This window comes from Bos javanicus, chromosome 5, assembly GCF_032452875.1.
Source record: "Bos javanicus breed banteng chromosome 5, ARS-OSU_banteng_1.0, whole genome shotgun sequence".
NCBI lineage: Eukaryota > Metazoa > Chordata > Mammalia > Artiodactyla > Bovidae > Bos > Bos javanicus.
In genome coordinates this window covers 66,674,307-66,694,640 of record NC_083872.1, presented here as the reverse complement: position 1 = coordinate 66,694,640, position 20,334 = coordinate 66,674,307, and the positions used below count along the sequence as shown (strand labels likewise).

At 38.6% G+C, this 20,334-nt stretch overlaps 1 protein-coding gene and 1 long non-coding RNA gene across 15 annotated transcripts in view; one reads left to right on the top strand and one right to left on the bottom strand.

The window, feature by feature from the left end:
* Nucleotides 1–10,740, top strand: part of IGF1 (insulin like growth factor 1) — an 80,954-nt gene extending 70,214 nt beyond the window's left edge. For 4 of the 9 annotated variants that reach the window (XM_061417107.1, XM_061417106.1, XM_061417109.1 and 1 more), the window contains exon 4: nt 1,439–10,740. In XM_061417107.1, coding sequence (XP_061273091.1) covers nt 1,439–1,498 — 60 coding nt within the window. In that variant the 3' untranslated portion in view covers nt 1,499–10,740. Of the gene's footprint in view, nt 1–1,300; nt 1,348–1,438 lie in introns of those variants that run through there. The other 5 variants (XM_061417105.1, XM_061417104.1, XM_061417108.1 and 2 more) reach the window with 4 other exon arrangements.
* LOC133247812 (uncharacterized) overlaps nt 1–20,019 on the bottom strand; it is a 67,048-nt gene extending 47,029 nt beyond the window's left edge. For 5 of the 6 annotated variants that reach the window (XR_009736510.1, XR_009736511.1, XR_009736507.1 and 2 more), the window contains exons 1-3: nt 19,946–20,019; nt 15,688–15,869; nt 10,579–10,771 (exon numbers count right to left, since the gene is read on the bottom strand). This is a non-coding gene — a long non-coding RNA (uncharacterized LOC133247812). Of the gene's footprint in view, nt 1–841; nt 967–10,578; nt 10,772–15,687; nt 15,870–19,945 lie in introns of all 6 variants that reach the window. The other variant, XR_009736508.1, reaches the window with a different exon arrangement.
* Between the last annotated feature and the right edge of the window lie 315 nt (nt 20,020–20,334).

Genomic DNA, 20,334 nt, shown 5'->3' with positions numbered 1-20,334 from the left:
TGCCCCAGCTTCTCACCCTCTCTAGTTCTCAGGTCTGAGTGATCTGCAAGCTCCCTCACAATGGTCTTTAAACATCTTACAGTGATTGTGAGAGTGATCATTTCCTTAGCCAGAAGGAAGGATTTGGAGATTCCAGTGCCCGTGATGAGAACCCTTGGTTTTGGTCTGGATGGAAAATGTTCCTGGGAAAAAGGAATCCTTAAACCTCATTCTGTACCAATAATTATCCATTACATCCTTCTCTAAGGGCCTCCTGACTAGAAGGAAAATCAAGAGAAGCAGCACCTGATGTTTCTGCATGTATATGTCATTTCCTTCTGGATTTTATTTTACAGCTTATTTGTCTAAATAAATGTTGCTATTTAAGTAGGTTCAAGGATAAAATAATAATTACAGAAGAAGTATAATGACTTGATCCTGCACATTATCAGAGGGTTCATTATATTCATTCAATAGGTATTTGTTGAGCACCTGAAATGTTTTGGGCATTGCTGTAGACATGGAGCTGTAACAGTGAGCAGAGACATGTCCCTATTATTATAGGGCTTCTATTCTAAGCAAAACTCAGTATTCCTTGGATAACAGAACTGGTTGTTGATGGGTGAATGGTAGCATCAAAACAAGGAACCCAGAATGTTTAATCCAAGAATAGTTCCTTTCCAATAAAGATTGAATAATAATAGTAAATAACAATTGGTAATACTTAGGTAGTGTTCACGGTGTTCCAGGCCTATTATAAGTGATTTTATATCCTAATTTTTTAATCCTTAATCCTAAAAGGTAGAAACTATTATTATCCCAGTTTATGGATGAAATTGAGACACAGGAGATTGTCACTTACACAAGTTCATATGGCTAGAAAACAGAAGAACCAGGATTTGAGCACAGCTCAGAATGTCTGTGATTTTGTAGATTCCAAATCAGCTACAAAACTTCCCAATCTTCTACTTCAAAACCTCTGCCTCTCTCCAGAGGAGAAAAAGAAAAAAATGAAAAGTTATCTCCTTTTTACAGAAACTAAAACAGAACCAAAAGCAATAAAACAATGGAGGATGATCCCAGGATGTGATTTTTTTTTTTTCCACTAGGAAAAAGACGTTCCAAGCCAGAAGACTGGATTTTAAAGGATCCCCTTCCTATCAAGGAACCTGTGATAGTGGCAGATGAATAAACACATATTTTTGTGTGATTACAAAGCAATTTGTGGTCCCCATGCCATCAAGGGAAAATAGAAGTAGCTTTAGTGAGGTTTGTCTAAATTAAAAACTCATGGTCATCCACTTGTTTATGTCTTTCTCAGAAAACCCTGGCCCAAGTTGTCTATTAAACTGACTGGTGAGACATAAGGTATGAAGATTGAGATCCAATGTTAGAAAGAGATGGGTTGGATACATAAAAATTCATCAAATTAATGTCACTTTTTCTCGCTTATTTTTAGGAAGTACATTTGAAGAACACAAGTAGAGGGAGTGCAGGAAACAAGAACTACAGAATGTAGGAAGACCTTCCTAAAGAGTGAAGAATGACATGCCACCGGCAGGATCCTTCGCTCTGCACGAGTTACCTGTTAAACACCAGAAGACCTACCAAAAATAAGTTTGATAACATTTCAAAAGATGGGCATTTCCCCCAATGAAATAAGTAAACATTCCAACATTGTCTTTAGGAGTGATTGTTCAAAGCTTTGCACCTTGCAAAAATGACCCTGGAGTTGGTAGATTGCTGTTGATCCTTTATCAATAATGTTCTATAGAGAAAATATATATATAGATCTTAGTCCCTGCCTCTCAAGAGCCACAAATGCATGGGTGTTGTATAGATCCAGTTGCACTAAATTTATCTCTGAATCTTGGCTGCTAGAGACATTCATTCAGCAGGCTTGTCTAAGTGGTTTATTAATTTTTTTATTTGCACTTCTTTCTACGCAACACAGGCTGTTTGTTTTACAGTGTCTGATAATCTTGTTCCTCTATCCCACTCCCTTCTCCGTCACCTTTATATTTGCTGAATTTGGCCTCCTAAACAGCAGCAGCAAGCAGTTAAGTAGCACACCAGTTTTTAACCCACAAGATTCCATCTGTGGCATTTGTACCAAATATAAGTTGGATGCATTTATTTTAGACACAAAGCTTTATTTTTTCCACATCTTGCTAAAAGATGCAAGTAGTTACAACTTTGAGGCCAATCATTTTAGGTGTATGTTTTAAGCATAGGAAGTCTCAAACTCTGAATGGTTCCTTCAAGAGATGAGTTAGTGTGTGACCTGATCAGTACTTCTCTCTTTTTATTTCTTCCATATAGAGCACTATGTAAATTTAGCATATCAATAATACAAGATATATCAAACAGTATGTAAAACTCTGTTTTTTAGTACAATGGTGCTATTTTGTAGTTTGTTATATGAAAGAGTCTGGCCAAAACGGTAAAAGGTGAAAGCAAAACTAAAGAGGGAGCCTGGAGCCAAAGGTGACACAGAGGGGAAGGGTACTCAAAACTCAAACATTTGGGAAAGAAAAGCTCCCCAATTATGCCTTCCAAGAAAAATAAGACACAAAGTCCACTGATACAAATTTGTTTGGCGAGTCCAGAGAGGAGTAGAAAAAAGCAGAAGGCTAGGAATTTAATAATCCTGGTTTCTTATTCTCGCTGAAGAAACAAACATCTGACGACTCTGCCACGGACTCACCACTGTGTGACCTTGGGCAAGTCACTTCACCTCTCTGTGCCTCAGTTTCCTCATCTGCAAAATGGGGGCAATATGTAATCTACCTACCTCACAGGGGTGGTATGAGGATTAAAAAGATAAAGCTCCAGATTTTTATCCTGAGTTGCTATGAGGGCATCAAGATCAGAGCCCTTGAGTTGCTAGGATGCAAAGAATTCTATAAATAACCCATTCACAGTATAGCTAGAAAATTGATAAGCTGAATGCTCTTGACATGCCAGTTCTTGTCAGTGAGGCTATCCAACTAACTATCTGTTAAAAGCTAACAGTTCAATCTCTTTTAAAACACTTTTCAAAATAACTTAGAAACATTTGAATCTACAATTTGATTTTGAATTCTGCATTTGGATTTATAAACATAAAGTAAAAGCGGAGAAAGGAAAAGAAAGGAGAAAAACAAAGATTTCTACAAGTGAAAGGATGGTTACTCCTTTTGTTAGCACGTTCTGACTCTTCCAGGCATTTACTAATAATCGAATAATTTGTTGTTGTTTAGTCGCTCAATCAGTCCTACTCTTTAGCGACCCCATGGACCATAGCCCACCAGGCTTCTCTGTCCATGGGATTTCCCAGGCAAGAATACTGGAGTGGGTTTGCCACTACCTCCTCCAGGGGATCTTCCCAACCCAGGGATCGAACCCACATCTTCTGCTTGTCAGGCAGATTCTTTACCACAGAGCCACCTGGGAAACCAAATCTAATAATACTTATTTTAATATCATAAATGAGACTATTCACTTTGAAAGCCACAGTTATTTCCTCTCTTTAAGCCCAAGATTTCAAATGCTGAAATAATAACTAATAAAAAGTCACAAATTTACTTTCCTGAATATATTTTGTTCTATCCTTGGAAGTATATCCATAAACATATATTTTTAAATTTTTTTGACAAAAATATGCTTAACTAGAGTTGCAAATTGAGAGGCAAAATTTCCTTTCACAGCTAGAAATTTTCTAGCTCATAACTCATGTCTGCTTAGAAGAGTGGCTTCTAGTCCTCCGTGGATGTATCTTATCCATTCAATTGAAAATTGGTATCAAGAAAACCCAATGATAAGAACAAGTCCATGCTGACCTAGAAAAATATTTCCTGTCTATATATCAAGGTTTTCTTACTAAAACAACAAATCATTCATCATTCATATCTTTTTATCTGCCTTAGAATTTTTTGGTAAAAAGCAAGCAGACTTGATTATTTCATGTAAATTATATCCCTTTTATTCTTGGAGAGTGTTCATGCAAAACAAAAATAGCATCTTTAGTTTTCATCCCTCTGGTTCACCTCAAGGTTCAGAGGCCAGAAAAAAACAGATTTCTTGTATCTCCAAACTTATGCAAAAAGAGGCCTCTTTAATGGATGTCCCTTTCAGCCAACCGGTATTTTAACATCAGTCCACAGTGTTATTTGAATTCAGCACCTCCAGCATGCTGAGCTATGTTCTGATCACTGTGGACAATGTAAAAGAAACCATAGGTGGTTTTGCTCTTCATCTGTTTTCTAGACATATGGGTTCTGTGGGTTGAGATAATGGATCCATTTTCCCAAAATGGCACTTTTGATTTTTATTTCTTATTCTTAATGTATATCTTTTAAAATTACTGGCTACCAACAACATGTTACATGCAACCTTCTACAGACTTATATGTTTCCAGACATAGGTGAATATGTTAATTCTAAGAGTGTCTATTGACTTATTTGATTCACTAATAATTCTATTCATAACCAAAAATATCCCAGTGAGGAAAGTTTAAATATGGAAAGCCATATTACTTTTCTTAATTTTTTCTAACACATAGTCCTATTCAACTGTATCATAAATCAGCTAATTAAAAATTAGCTAATTATGCTAACCCTCTATCTTATTTTCAAATGATTTAAAACTAGAAGTCAAATTGCTGTCAACTCCAAAAGCCAGCTGATCACTATATAGTACAGCAGAATGACCCGGTATTGACAGAAGGAAGCACATAAAATCTTACAACTCAATTTGTAAGCTTTACTTTAGAATTTTAAGATGAGGCAATATCAAGATATTTACAAAAGAACTATAAATACGTGTAAGAGTGAGCTTTCAATTTATGGGTTGATTTCCAGTTTAATTGACAACACTGAATACCTAGGTCAAATGTCCATTCCCAATTCCTCAAATAGTATAATTGTATTATTAGAACATTTTAAAATGAGGAAGACCCACTAAAAAAGTGAAAGCATCTTTCCATCAGAATCCACTCATTTAGAGATAAGGAAAAACTCTCCCAATACTCACCCTACTCACACACACACACACACACACACACACACACACTCATCCTAAGAGTCCAATGGAATATTGAGAAGAAATCACTTCCTTGAAAAATCTTTGGAAAAAAAAAAAAAAAGCCTGGTGTCCCTTGAGGATCCTTCCCCTCCTTGGAATGTCAATGTTTGTGTAGATGAAACCATCTCATGCACTGTGGCTTCAGGGTTTCTGTTACTAGTTTATGCACTTGGGAGAATGCTTTAAAATGGAAGATGTAGCACATTTTGCTTTCCCATTTATTGTTTGGCCAGCTATGCCAATGTGGTGCTAATGTTTCTTTAAGAAAGTACTTGACTAAAAAAAAAAGAAAAAAAGAAAAAAAAGAAAGCATAGACATATTTTTTTAAAGTATGAAAACAACAATTCTATAGCTAGATGGCATAAGAAAATAGCATTAGGTCTAGTCACCACCACCTTTCAACTTTTTATCACTTGCAAGTAGTGTACTGTTCACCAAATTGTGAGTTTGGGGGTGCAAAGGCAGAAGATGAAAATTGTTTTAAGTTAGAAGGCTCCATTGTTTTGTTGGCTCTCAAACTCAACAAAATTAGCAATATATTATCCAATCTGAACACTTTGATTCAGGAGCATGGAGCATAAAAGGGAAAGAAAAAAGAAAAAAGACCTTATAGGCAAATGGCAGAATTGAAAAGATGATTGAGTTACTCATTGCTTTGTGTGTGTGTGTGTGTGTGTGCTCTCTGCTCTAAAACATACTCAGCAAGTGGAGAAAATAAAAACAAAGAGAAAAATGCATAGATTCACCTGCTAAAAATAGCTTCTGCCACATCCCCCTTGAGTAGTTATTTGGCGTCGACTGGTTTAATAGAAGATATTCTCCCTTTACCTAAACATCTCAAAGAGCAGTAGCTCTTATAAAAGCAATCACTGATCTCATTGGGAAGTGTTGGAAAGTATTTCCTTCTGAGATGGGGGTTATCTACTGATAAGGACAGAGAAGAATTTATGAGAAATCGTTGAAAGAGATGGCTAACAATCTGTGAAGATTTTTTTGTTTTTGTTTTTTACTTTATACAGTCTTTATGAATATCTTAATGTTCAAAAATGACTTGTTTTTTTCTTCTTTTTTTATATTGGAATAAGGGATGATAAGTTAAACCCACATAGACTGACTTTTTAAAACTATAGGCTAGATAGAAATGTATGTTTGACTTGTTGAAGCTATAATCAGACTATTTAAAAATGTGTTTGCTATTTTTAATCTTAAAAGATTGTACTAATTTATTAGAGACAGATCCTATTTGGCTCTCTTCATTAGAAAGAGCATTTCCCTTCAAATCACCTGGGCTTTCCCATCGATGTTTTTGAAAGAATAATCTGATTTATGCAACATTATGGCATCATTTATTTTAAAATTTTAAAATAAAATAAGTGATTCTTCATGCCCCTCTCCTGCAATGCTCATAGACTCCAAAATCTGAAAGGGGCAAAAAACAAGAGAAAATTTTGTTGGTTCTTTGTTTTGGGTTTGTTTGTTTTTGATGCTAGTGTTTAATCCTATAGTACATATTTGCTTATTGCTATGTTAATATTTTAAAAGACTTTTCTGTTAGGTATTAGAAACTGATACATAGATATCTTTTTTGTGTGATTTCTATTTAAAAAAAAAAGGAGATGAGATGACTGTCTGAGCTTTAAGTGCGTGTGGTACAGGATAAAGATACAAATTTAAACAATCAAATCCTATCTGGAGCAATACTTTTTGTAGAGAACCTCTCATAGATGAGACAGAGGCCCAGGGAAGTTTTGAAACTCTTTTTTTCCTCTTAGTCCTTATTCATTTAGTATCTGTCTCAAAATTTTGTAGAGGACTGACCAAACTGAAACCCTGAAATGAAAGGGACCTCTTTCAAAATATACATTTCACCTGTTTTCTTAATTTATGAAGCCACATTGATCTTAAACATGGTCCCTATTTCTCCCCATTCTTCAACTGTCATTGATAAGGTCTTTCAAGAAAAAACCACTTAAAAAGAGAACACAAAATTTCGTATGTCACTGCCCAATTGAAATGTAAATTAAGATATAGTTTCTTCTATTTAACCCCTGCTGAATCTCACCTGTCACCTTCAAATGGCCTTCACTCTCCTTAGGATATGCCTTTTTTTTAAATTGCCCAGGCCTAAATGCACTGATGTAAAAGTAGGAAAAATGAAAGAAGAACTCAAAAATCCCTTCCAAACCACCCACTGGCCCTGCTCACTTACCCATAGCAAAATCACTACTGTTAATCCCTTAATCTGATTTTTTTGGATATTTATCTTGTACCTGCTGCTAAACACACTGCAGGAGGGACTCTGAAACCTCAAGCCACCTACTCACATCTCTTATCTGTGTCTGTGTATTATTAAAATGTCTATTCAAATATCAAAAACTTTCAAACATCATGCAGCTTGTATTCAGTTTATACAAAGGCCCCAAGTACTATGTCTGATCTCTTTTTGCTGAAAGAGCTAATGAAGCTGAAACCTGGGATTACTTCATGTGTTTTGCTTCATTTGTTTTTATCACATTTATAGGCCAAGTGTGATAAGGAAACTTATAGACACTGAATTAATCTTCCCTGCTACTCTGAAACCAGAAAATGATTGGTTATTATTCATTATATCTGTCTTAGTTCAAAACATATTTTTTATTAAATTAACTCTGTATTTGAAATTATTATTCAATTCATTTATGGCAGAGGAATATCGATCCTAATGACTTCTAAAAATGTAACTAACTGAATCATTATCTGACATTTACTGTTTAATAAGCATATTTTGAAAATGTATGGCTAGAGCGTCATAATAAAATGATATATCTTTCTTTAGTAATTACATTAAAATTAATCATGTTTGATTAATTAGTTCTTTTGGACAATGTTGGTGTAATGTGTCATTCCTTAAGAACTATATTGTAATGTAGCGTTTTTATTAAGATCATTGCAGCAAATAAAACATGAAAACTTACCCAGAAAATAAAACTAATCATACACCCAGAATGGAGATATCTTACAAAATTTACAGGTTATATTTAAAAATAAATGTTTCAAAGAACTTGTACAAACTATGTCAGAGATGTATGAATTGTACGATAGATGCATTAACAATAAAGCAGTTTAAGTAAGCCATCCCACTCACTGGAATCCAACAGTGAGTTATAAATACCAAGCATTTGGGGAAAACTTCTCTATCACGCAGGGTACATAATATACAAGCAGCATTTAATACACTCCCATATGGAGAGATGTTATAAGAATGTGATCTCTCAACACTGAATTTTTGTTTCAATAAATCTCATTCTTCACTGAATAGACGCTGTGAATATCAAGCTCACAGTAGCATTTGTGGAAGCACCAGGTGGAAATTAGTATTGATAATTTCCCTCTTGTTGTTTGAAAGCATCTCATTCTGTTTTCCTTTACTTAAACCCTCCATGAATTATTGGGAAATTTACCTAAATGTAAAAAAGGCTCACAAGTTTTACACTTGATTTTAAGAAACTAATAATATTACTAAAGTTTCCTGTATCATTTTCCCACATGGGGCTCACCTTTACACCCAATTTCATTCACTCAGAGTCTCCATGGTTCTTCCTAGGACCAAAGCGAAGACTAAACTTCCTCTTTCTGCTTGTGCTCAGAACTGTGCCTCCTGTGACCATAAGCGTCTAAGTGCATTGTGTACAGCATGTGACGTGTGTGGCTCATCTGGGTACAGCTTTTTCATTAGAAGTTTTGTGGATGGTGAAGTAAGAGGGCAGAAAGACGTCAAACCTAACTGTCATCTTAGTAAGTTCCCTTCCTCTCTTCTGCAAACTCTCTCAGAAATTACTTCCTTTCCAACCCTTCATCTTCTCCCCTTGAAAGAACTTGCAAGAAAATTCTACTACAGTTCTCCACCACAGCTTTGCCCGTAGTGGGAACTGGGGCAGGCCAGCTCACCTTTTATCACTGCATATGCCCCAAAGTTGTTTCTTTCCTAAACAAAAGAGCAATTCTGTCCCCAAAGAATTGTCTTCTTTCAAGATCATCAAGGTCAAATTATAGTCTCTTTTTAAAAATTATATTTTTCCTTCCTATAAGATCTGTGTGAGTGATAAATTATCACCACCCCAACAATGGTTAATATTTTCTGAGCACTAACTATGGATCAGTCACTACACTAAGTAGTTCACCTATATTTTATCATTAGTCTTTATAAAAACCCTATGAGTCTGGCACTATTATGAGCCCTATTATACACACGAGGAAATGGAGGTTCAAAGACATTATTTAACTTGCTGAAAGTCAGAGACAGGCAGAGCAGCCTCGAAGCTGGGTTTGAAGACCTCAAAACATGTGCTTTCACTACTTCATCATTCATGCCCCAATCCAGATGCAAAGACAATTCTATACACTGATGCATTTTTGTTCATATTTGGTTTTATGAGGCAGAAATAGAGCTAATTGGATGTTTGAGAGATAAACTATTTTTGAATATGAACTTAAGATGAATCAGCATTTCTGCTCAATAATCAATATTGATCTAACCGGGCTTTTAACCTTTACGGCCATTCCTCTACAGTCCACGTCCCAGTGTCGTTTTGTGATAGCCCTTCCCATCATGCATGTAATACCCAAGGGTAAATCAGTCTCAGCCAGGAAAGGTATGTTTTGAGTCCTTACATAATTCAGAAATAAACTCTTTCTAAAAAAGTAAAACCAGAAACTGATCACAAAGAATCTTGCCAAGAGCTCTGGCAACAATACACCTATTGTTCTCGTGACAGATTGTCAAAGTCAGTGAGGTCTCAAGAAACATGGTTGAAGCAAGGCTTCCACAGACAAAAATATGGACTCCCAGAGTCCATGTTCCTAGTTTCTATATCCCTGGCCTTCTAAAAGGCCTTGGTTATCCCAGTCTAGGGATTCCCAGTGGGTATAGTTCTAGCCCTAGATGGCATTTGGGAAATGTTGAGGGACATTTGGGGTTGTCAATCACAATGATTAGGGGGTATTATGGATATTTATTGGGCAGAGGTTAGAGTTCCAGACACTTCATGCGGATGATAAACCTGTTTATAATTACCTAAGCATGATTTTAACATAAATTGAATTTTCCAGGAATGCTACCATTGTAAACTAAGTGGAAGGTGGTAACTTATTTCATTTGTAACTTTATCAAGCATTGTCCACTGTTCCAGAAAAAGCATCATTGATGGCAATGCTAACTGTGCTATTTGAATCTCTTCATTCTCTACCTGTATCAGTCCCCTTACAGCTGTCATGTTCATAATTTTCCACATGGGGTGAATATCTGACCACTTCACTATGTTTTCTAATAGAGTTGAGCCTTAGCATTTCTATTTTGCAGTGCATGTTATTTTGCTACAAACTGTTTTCACTCTACTTTATATTACAGTTCAGGCATCACTTTTATTTTTGTTGAACTTGTGTATGTATTATCTATGAATTTCATTTTGGGATATTAAAGAGTATATCATAAAAGTTTGCTATAAAAAGGGGAGCTTTGGGTATGATACGGCTGAATACAACAATTATGATCCTACCTGAGTCATGATGACAGATGGATGGCAGAGCCTTTGCCTTCTTCCCAGGGAGGCATTTAAAGTGTAGAGCTGAGCTGAAAGCTTGTATCTCCCTCACCTGTTTATGGATAGAGATAAACCTCTTTGGGATCCAATAAAGGATAATGGTTATGGTTAATACAACATCTGTTTTCTAAATGTTCTTTCCTTCACCCTGTGATGGGATGAGATGATTTGGAAAAGAATAAAGCAATCAGTGAAAACAGAAACATATGTAAATTGGATTTGAGACAATAGCAGCAATACATCAGAAGTAAAATTTGACCTTGGATTTCAAGCAAGGTCGGAAATGTGGCCTAGAAGGGAGGTTTCTCTTTATAATGGTTACTACCAGGTAAGTTAAGAGTAAGTAACTGTCCTATGACTTTCTAACTCTACTGCATTTATTGAAGTCAGTGGCTCCCACTAGTCCCCAAACTCCTCCACTTGAGGGAACACTGGGGAGAGGCTCTCCAAGTGGAAATTTGGGGGATTCATAGTCTGTAATCACAGCAACTTCTCTACATAAGTGCTGTGGCTGAATCCTCCATTCTATCCTACAAACACAGAACTCGAGTCTAAGTGTCTAAAGGATGTGATAGACAAACAGAGATGGAGAAAGTGCCCCCCTAGAGAGGGAAGGAGACAGCAGTAAGAGAGGCAGAAATCATAGTCAGGATTGTACAGATCTTCTAATTCAGCCACTCTTCTAGAATCTAAAATATTCAGATAGGGTTACTCCAGGACCAATATTCTTTCCCTATTTTTTTGTTTTTTCTGTCTCTCTCTCCTTTAAAGATCTTTTGGAAATGGAAACATTTCCATTCCTTTCCTGAAGTGAAAGTGAAAGTATTAGTTGCTGAGTCAGGTCTGACTCTTTGCGACCCCATGGACAGTAGTCTGCCAGGCTCCTCTGTCCGTGGAATTCTCCAGGCAAGAATACTGAAGTGGGTAACCATTTCCTTCTCCAGAGAATCTTCCCGACCCAGAGACTGAACTTGGGTCTCTTGCATTGCAGGCAGATTCTTTACCATCTGAGCCATTCTCTTAGTTAATATTGAAAAGTTTTTTTCTGGTATCTCTAGTCTTCCTTGCAGTAGTAAAAGATACAGTGAAATAATTTAATATATATTTATGCTAGAATGTACTGGATGTTCATCTATTTGCTCTCATATCCATTTCCCAACATTCTATTTATCTGCTCTGTTTCACAAGGAGCTACATTTTCTAGCTCCTGTTTCTCTGATTTCCAGGTAGGTTTGGCTAACAGGAGGCACTAACAGCAAGAGAGATCAGGAAGAAGGAAGAAGCCAGGGTGTTTCCTCCCTTTTTCTCTGCTTCAAGTAGCATCTTCAGCAGTAATTGCAGGCTCTGCCTCCCACTTGGAGCAGCACACTGTCCCCCAGGTAGACCTAAATCCATCCACGGCTTTTCTCAGATGGGAACATGACTTCCTCTCTGTGTCTCCCCAGTTCTAGAGATGGTAGTGACTTCCTGATGATGTTGATCTCTGGATTGACTCCCTTCTCTTATTTAACTACTTATTTCTCCCATCACCTGTATTAAATATCCTCTGATTAAAATACCTAGAATCATTTCTGCTTCCTTCTCTGGACCTTAACTAATCAGTTCAGTTCAGTTCATTTGCTCAGTCATGTCTGACTCTGCGACCCCATGAACCGCAGCACACCAGGCCTCCCTGTCCATCACCAACTCCCAGAGTTCACCTAAACCCATGTTCATTGAGTCGGTGATGCCATCCAGTCATCTCATCTTCTGTCGTCCCCTTCTCCTCCTGCCCTCAGTCTTTCCCAGCATCAGGGTCTTTTCCAACAAGTCAGCTCTTCACACCAGGTGGCCAAAATATTGGAGTTTCAGCTTCCAAATCACTCTTACCAATGAACACCCAGGACTGATCTCCTTTAGGATGGACTGGTTGGATCTCCTTGCAGTCCAGGGGACTCTCAAGAGTCTTCTCCAACACCACAGATCAAAAGCATCAATTCTTCAACCCTCAGCTTTCTTTATAGTCCAACTCTCACATCCATACATGACCACTGGAAAAACCATAGCCTTGACTAGACGGACCTCTGTTGGCAAAGTAATGTCTTTGCTCTTTAATATGCTGTCTAGGTTGGTCATAACTTTCCTTCTAAGGAGTAGCCATCTTTTAATTTCATGACTGCAATCAACATCCACAGTGATTTTGGAGCCCAGAAAAATAAAGTCTCTCACTGTTTCCACTGTCTCCCCATCTATCTGCCATGAAGTGATGGGACTGGATGCCATGATCTTAGTTTTCTGAATGTTGAGCTTTAAACCAACTTTTTCACTCTTCTCTTTCACTTTCATCAAGAGACTCTTTAGTTCTTCTTCACTTTCTGCCATAAGGGTGGTGTCATCTGCATATCTGACGTTACTGATATTTCTCCTGGCAATCTTGATTCCAGCTTGTGCTTCTTCCAGCCCAGCGTTTCTCATTATGTACTCTGCATATAAGTTAAATAAGCAGGGTGATGATATACAGCCTTGACGTACTCCTTTTCCTATTTGGAACTAGTCTGTTCTTCCATGTCCAGTTCTAACTGTTGCTTCCTGACCTGCATGTAGGTTTCTCAAGAGGCAGGTCAAATGGTCTGGTATTCCCATCTCTTTCAGAATTTTCCACAGTTTATTGTGATCCACACAGTCAAAGGCTTTGGCATAGTCAATAAAGCAGAAATAGATGTTTTCTTGGAACTCTTGCTTTTTTGATGATCCAGCGGATGTTGGCAATTTGATCTCTTGTTCCTCTGCCTTTTCTAAAACCAGCTTGAACATCTGGAAGTTCATGGTTCACATATTGCTGAAGCCTGGCTTGGAGAATTTTGAGCATTACTTTGCTAGTGTGTGAGATGAGTGCAATTGTGTGGTAGTTTGAGCATTCTTTGGCATTGCCTTTCTTTGGGATTGGAATGAAAACTGAACTTTTCCAGCCCTGTGGCCACTGCTGAGTTTTCCAAATTTGCTGGCATATTGAGTGCAGAACTTTCACAGCATCATCTTTCAGGATTTGAAATAGCGCAACTGGAATTCCATCACCTCCACTAACTTTGTTCGTAGTGATGCTTCCTAAGACCCACTTGACTTCACATTCCAGGATGTCTGGCTCTAGGTCAGTGATCACACCATCGTGGTTATTTGGGTTATGAAGCTCTTTTTTTGTACAGTTCTGTGTATTCTTGCCACCTCTTAATATCTTCAGCTTCTGTTAGGTCCCTACCATTTCTGTCCTTTATTGAGCCTATCTTTGCATGAAATGGTCCCTTGGTATCTCTAATTATCTTGAAGAGACCTCTAGTCTTTCCCATTCTATTGTTTTCCTCTATTTCTTTGCACTGATCACTGAGGAAGGCTTTCTTATCTCTCCTTACTTTCTTTGGAACTCTGCATTCAGATGTTTATATCTTTCCTCTTCTCCTTTGCTTTTCGCTTCTCTTCTTTTCACAGCTATTTGTAAGGCCTCCCCAGACAGCCATTTTGCTTTTTTGCATCTCTTTGTCTTTTGGGGATGGTCTTGATTCCTGTCTCCTGTACAATGTCACGAACCTCCATCCATAGTTCATCAGGCACTCTGTCTGTCAGATCTAGTCCCTTAAATCTATTTCTCACTTCCACTGTATAGTCATAAGGGATTTTATTTAGGTCATACCTGAATGGTGTAGTGGTTTTCCTTACTTTCTTCAATTTCAGTCTGAATTTGGTAATAAGGAGTTCATGATCTGAGCCACAGTCAGCTCCTGGTCTTGTTTTTGCTGACTGTATAGAGCTTCTCCATCTTTGGCTGCAAAGAATATAATCAATCGGATTTCAGTGTTGACCATCTGGTGATGTCCATGTGTAGAGTCTTCTCTTGTGTTGTTGGAAGAGGGTGTTTGCTATGACCAGTGCATTTTCTTGGCAAAACTCTATTAGCCTTTGCCCTGCTTCATTCTTTACTCCAAGGCACAGGAAAAACATAGAGGTAAGAAGCATGAGTGCTAAAATCAGGCAGATGTGGGTGTGTGTTGTGGCTCTGACCCTTCTAGCTGAGTTCTCTAGACAAACAACTTCTGTGAGGCTCAGTTTCCTCTTTTGTAAAATGGTATTAATAATACCAACAACAACATTATCTACCTCCTACTGGTATTTGAGGATTAAACACTATCATGCAACCGTTCCTCAGTTTCTAGGTTTCTCAAAATTGTAAAATTTCCAAAAATAAGAGTAGAATTTTCAAGAAACTGAAATAGGATGGCAAAGTCTTTATTTGGTTAAAGTAAGGACATTTAAAAAAACCAATCATTATCACCATGTGATTCAGAGGGAATCATTTGAAAACATGACATGAATATAATCTTAGGCTAAAGAGCAGTCTCCTAAATGTAATAAAATAATCTTTATGGTAAACTCATCACATCATCTCAATGGATCCGTTTCGTCTTTTTGGTTTCTCTATGGCTGAAAACACTGGCGCAGTCCAGCACAGTCAGCTCCTCAGTTCTTGTTGATACTTTCGTTGTCACTACTTCTATTATTATTATTCGGAATGACAGTACTTATTAAGGATATAAGTTATTCAAGGCACAGTTCTTTCCATTGGCTTTGTCACACCCTTTTCCATGTACACTCTGACTCATGGCCCCAAGTATTCTGAACAAGTGACCACCTCCTCCCCTAATTTTACTCTGACTTAGCATTTCAGGGGGAAAGTGATGTTTGAGCCAAAAAAAAAAAAAAAATCCTTATACTACAAAAGCAAATGTAAAAGTTCCAAGTCTAGCATTTTCTTGCTGTGTCACTTTAATCCTTTCTTGTCATTTTAATCCTTTGTCTTTCCTCCCCCTAGCCCAGCCCATCCCAGTCAGCACAGCTACAAATTTTCCATATAATGATTTTTAACTATTATATGATATTTTCAGGCCCTTCCTAAATAATACCAAAACATTTAATATAAGTAATTCAAAGAAACAATGCAAATAAGTCAGTTACTTGTCATCATGCAAAATCTCCATTGGCTTTGTATTTTTCAATAATTTCTCAACCAGTTTTACTGGCTTTTTCAGCACATACCTTCAATTATTCTGCCTTTTAGTTTTAGTCATATTTGTTCCAATCCATATTCTTCTAAGTCATCACGATTATTCTTAGCAATTGCTATTAAATGATGTTTGATGGTCTGGTCTCTTCTCAGTTTTTTTCAGTTTTCCATAATATCAAATAATAGAAATATCCCTCATGAGGCAAACACATCCCTGAAAGAGAAGAGAATATATTTTTAAGTTCTTCTTAAGTTGTAAGAATTTACTTTTTATCTTTCATTGTGTGTGTAACATTATTCCGAATCCTCTTTGGGGTTACTCCTGCAGGACCCAAGGGGTGTATCAGTCACTGGAAAAGCAACTTGAGAATCTCTGGGATTGATTTTTGAAAATGCAGTATCCACAGAAACAGACCTCAGATGCTATCCCAGCAAATGCTGGCAACCCTACACTTCTGTGGAAGATGCCTTCTGTGGGTTTGCCCAACGGCTGTCTGTGGAGACCATCACTCTTTTAAACACAGCACATTCTATGCTGTATCCTTGTATGACCATTGCAAGAATTCTGAGTGTAGAGTTGTATTTCCCAGAAAGAGTACATAGCAAGCTAAAAGCAGCTGGATAAGATAAGGAAAATCAGCCAGTGAAAGGTTTGCTTAGAGGCTCTGGGGCATGTTTAAGCCCTCCAGGGTTTATTTGTATAGTGTTAATAAGCCAATTCTAAAAGTCAAACAGATAAAACTCTAAAACTCATAAGTAAACTCTTGCACTGAAGTACCACATATCCCTGGATCAGTACACTGCTTTTCACCTAAGAAGTCAATGAATGTGGGAACCAGATGTGGGTGGCCATCAACAGGACAGTTTCATGTGCATTTGGTCAGGCTATTGCCTCTGAAAACTTGGTCTCTGTCCCATGAGCTGAGGGAGGAAGGAAGACTAAGCTTTTTGAAGAAGCACCCCAGATAAACCCACGTGGAGCCATTCTTCCAGTAGTTTTAATGACTTGCAAACAACCACTCACACTTTCTCACTGGGCCCCCTGGGGACCCATGCTACATAGTTTAGAGACAGGCAAACAGGATTAAGGGTAAGGTCTGTGAACCATGGAACACAATTTTCCTCTCCATGAAATGAACTGGCCCTTCTGGGGATCAAACCTATGACCTTGTGCTCATTAGCACTCTACTCCAACCATGCCCAAAACAAATACAAGTTTGAAGCCAGAGGAACTTCAAACCACACTTAAGAATGTAATCAACAGAGCCACAGGGAAACACATAAAGTAAACACTTTGTATATAGGCAAAAAGAACAGACGTTTTGGAAAGTGCCTACATTTTCTGAATCCCTTAGTCATCTGATGGCTTACTGGAAATTTCCACTTGGATATCTTCCATCATTTTGACTTCAACCATTTTCCTCCCTCAGCCCCCACCCCTGAAAGGAATTTACCATTTGGAACTTTCAGTTTATGGCACCATCACTCAGTCAACCAAGTTCAGAAACTTGGAGCTGTCCTTAGCAACACATTTGATCATCCAATGCATATTTAGTCCAAAACAAAATTCATTAAGGCCTTTATTTAAACATCTCTCATATCTCTTCTCCTGCCTATCCCCAGAAGCATCACCACAATCCAAACCTCATCACCTTCTGGATATTATGATAACTGCCTACCAGCTGTTGCTTCCCTGATCCATTTTATATACCATTTGTAAAATTCTGCTTTGTACGCCTTCTCAGAAACTTCAGTGGCTACTGTTCCAACTTGATATCTTATATTTTCCCCAAATCTATTACAACAAAACTATTTCTATTCATCCCCATCTTTGCATATGCCCCTCTTTTCTAAGTATCCAAAGGCTAGCCACCATTAAAGACACAGTGCATATTTCACTTCTGGCTTTCTAGGCTACTTGAAACCCTATAGATCTATCTCTTTTGAACTCTTGGATCCTACATTAGCAGTACTATTCATTAGGACTTTAATTCTCTAATAATCTATCATGATGTTATTTCTTCTTCTATGGAACACTTGTCTATCAATCATATTGTAAATCTCTGAAAGCAGAGATTTGGCTTTTAACCCACAGGTATTTACTGAGCCTTAATGTATGAGCAATACTATCTTGGGAATATAATAATGAACAAAAGAGACTTACACTATAAGAGGAAGATGGACAGTAGACAAATATATGAAAAAGATACTTTCAAATAGTAGAGAAAACTAGAGAGCAATTCAAGAAAACATGGATTGAATCAGTATTACTAATTCATCTATTTTCTGGGGCCAAGCAATTCAATGGAGAAGTCGAATTCTTACAAAACAAATTACTATCCCCTTTTGCTTTGGGTTCACTTTTCCTCTAGCATTCTCTCCCTTAACAAAGTCCATCCTGTCATCTGGTTTTCTCCACCATGAAGATGATGCTAGACTGATCTCTTTTCTGGAATTCAGTCATTATAATCCACTGCCTGACAATCACCTCCACCTAGAACTGTCCAGTACAGCAGCCACTGGAGAGCAGGTTGAAATTGGGATATGCTGTAGGTATAAAATATGTACTAGACTTCAAAGAGCATGAAAATATACTAGTATTTTTGGCATTTTTATATTAACTAAGTATTGGCACAATAATATTTTGGCATTAAGTAAAATATGTTATCAGAATTAGTTTCATCTGTTTCTCTTTACTTTTTTAAATGTGACTGCTAGAAAATGTTTTAATGACACATGGCTTACATTTGTGTCTTTCATCATATTTCTATCAGACAGTGCTTACCCAGAAGATCTATGAAACATTCAAAAGATATTGAGCACTTACTGTATACTAGGCATGATTCTATTTGATACCTAACTTCTAGTATTGCTAGTACTTCAGTTCAAACTAAAGGTGTCTTTTCCTTTCCCCAAGGTACTCTGTATGTTGGCTTTCCTGTGTATTATATGTGTTTTGTATCGCAGGCTCATGGACTGTAGCCTGTCAGGCTCCTCTGCTCTTGGAATTTTCCAGGCAAGGAGAATACTGGAGTGGGTCGCCATTTCCTTCTCCAGGGGATCTTGCCTACCCAGAGATTGAACTCTCATTTCTTGCATCTTCTGCAGTGGCAGGTGGATTCTTTACCACTAGTGCCACCTGGGAAACTGATATGTTGGCCTTCCTACCTTTGTTAATGATTCTGTCCCAACTTTTCCAAGTTAGGAAGTCAGGTATCTTTATCCTTTTTTTCACAGCTCATCCTTTGCCAAATCTTGTCATGTTTCCTCTTTAGCACAGTCTCTATTTCCTCCCTCCTTTCTGTTCTCATACCACTGTTGTTGATGCCTCTCAAAGAATAATTTAGTAAGATTTCTGCTCCTGTTGGGCTTCCCTTGTGGCTCAGAAGTAAAGAATCTGCCTGCAATGCAGGAGATGCAGGAGACATGGGTTCGATCCTCTGGACGAGGGCATGGAAACCCACTCCAGTATTTTTCCTGGAGAACCCTATGGACAGAGGAGCCTGGTGGGCTACAGTCCATAGGGTCACAAAGAGTTAGACACGACTGAAGCAACTTAGTTTGCACGCTGCTCATGTTACTGAAACACAAGTCCGTGTGCCCGACGAACAATGAGGCCAAGCAATACCAAAACATCCGACTTTGGGGCAGAGAAAGTTTACAACAAGGCCCTGCAAGGAGGTTTGTAGCTCATGCCTTAGAAACCCCTGAACTCCCCACAAGCTTTCAGCAAAGCCCTTTTCTAGGAAAGGTGAGGGAGGCACATGGGTTGTAAACTTCTGCCTGTCAGATCCTTTGTTCTTGAGGTCAGGTCATGATCAGGTAACGATGTTCCTGTAAACCTCCACCAAACAAATGTTATTCTGTTCTAACAAGAAAGGGCAAGGTTCCAAGGGACAGCTTTCACCCCACAATGTCCCAGTCCTAAGAGAAGGCAGATCTCAATTGGCAGCTTCCTCAGGGCCAGGTCCCCAGACCCTGCCCAACTGTAACAGTGCCTAGGACCCAACTGGCCCTCAGACTCCACAGGCCACCCCACAGGGAGGGGAGGTGGGGGATGGCCAGATCCCACAGACTGCAACCGAGGCAGACTACTGCTGCCCTTAGGTCACAGAGACAGGGATGGAAGAGAAGTTCACCGCTCCCTCAAGACCTGGGCCAAGGCCAGTGGGCTGCCTGCTGCTGGAACATGCAGTCCCCAGCCTGCTCCCTGAAACACCAGTTCACCTGCTGGCCCAGGGCCCGGGGAGCTGGGGGCCCCAGGGGAGAAAGTCGGGATCTGCCTCTTACCTCACTCTCTGCTTGAGGACCGCTATTCCACCAACAAAGGGGACCACTAATGGTCGCTCACTGACGGTTGCTTGTGGGAGGGGCCCACTATGGCAGTGATCAGCGGCTGAAGAGGACCGCTAATGGTTGCTCATTGAAGTTGGTTGCTTGTGGGAGGGGTCTTCTGACAGGCATGGACCAATGGCAGAGCAGGACTACTAATGGTACTGGGTAACTGTTGCCGGGTAACGGGAGAGGGGTCGGTAACGGTGAACAGCCACAGCCGTGTGCTAAGGGCTTCCATCTCTCTCCATTTCTGACTCACTGGAAAAGGCCTGATGCTGGGAAAGATTGAAAGCAAAAGAAGGGGATGGCAGGTAAGATGGTTACATAGCATCATGGACTCAATG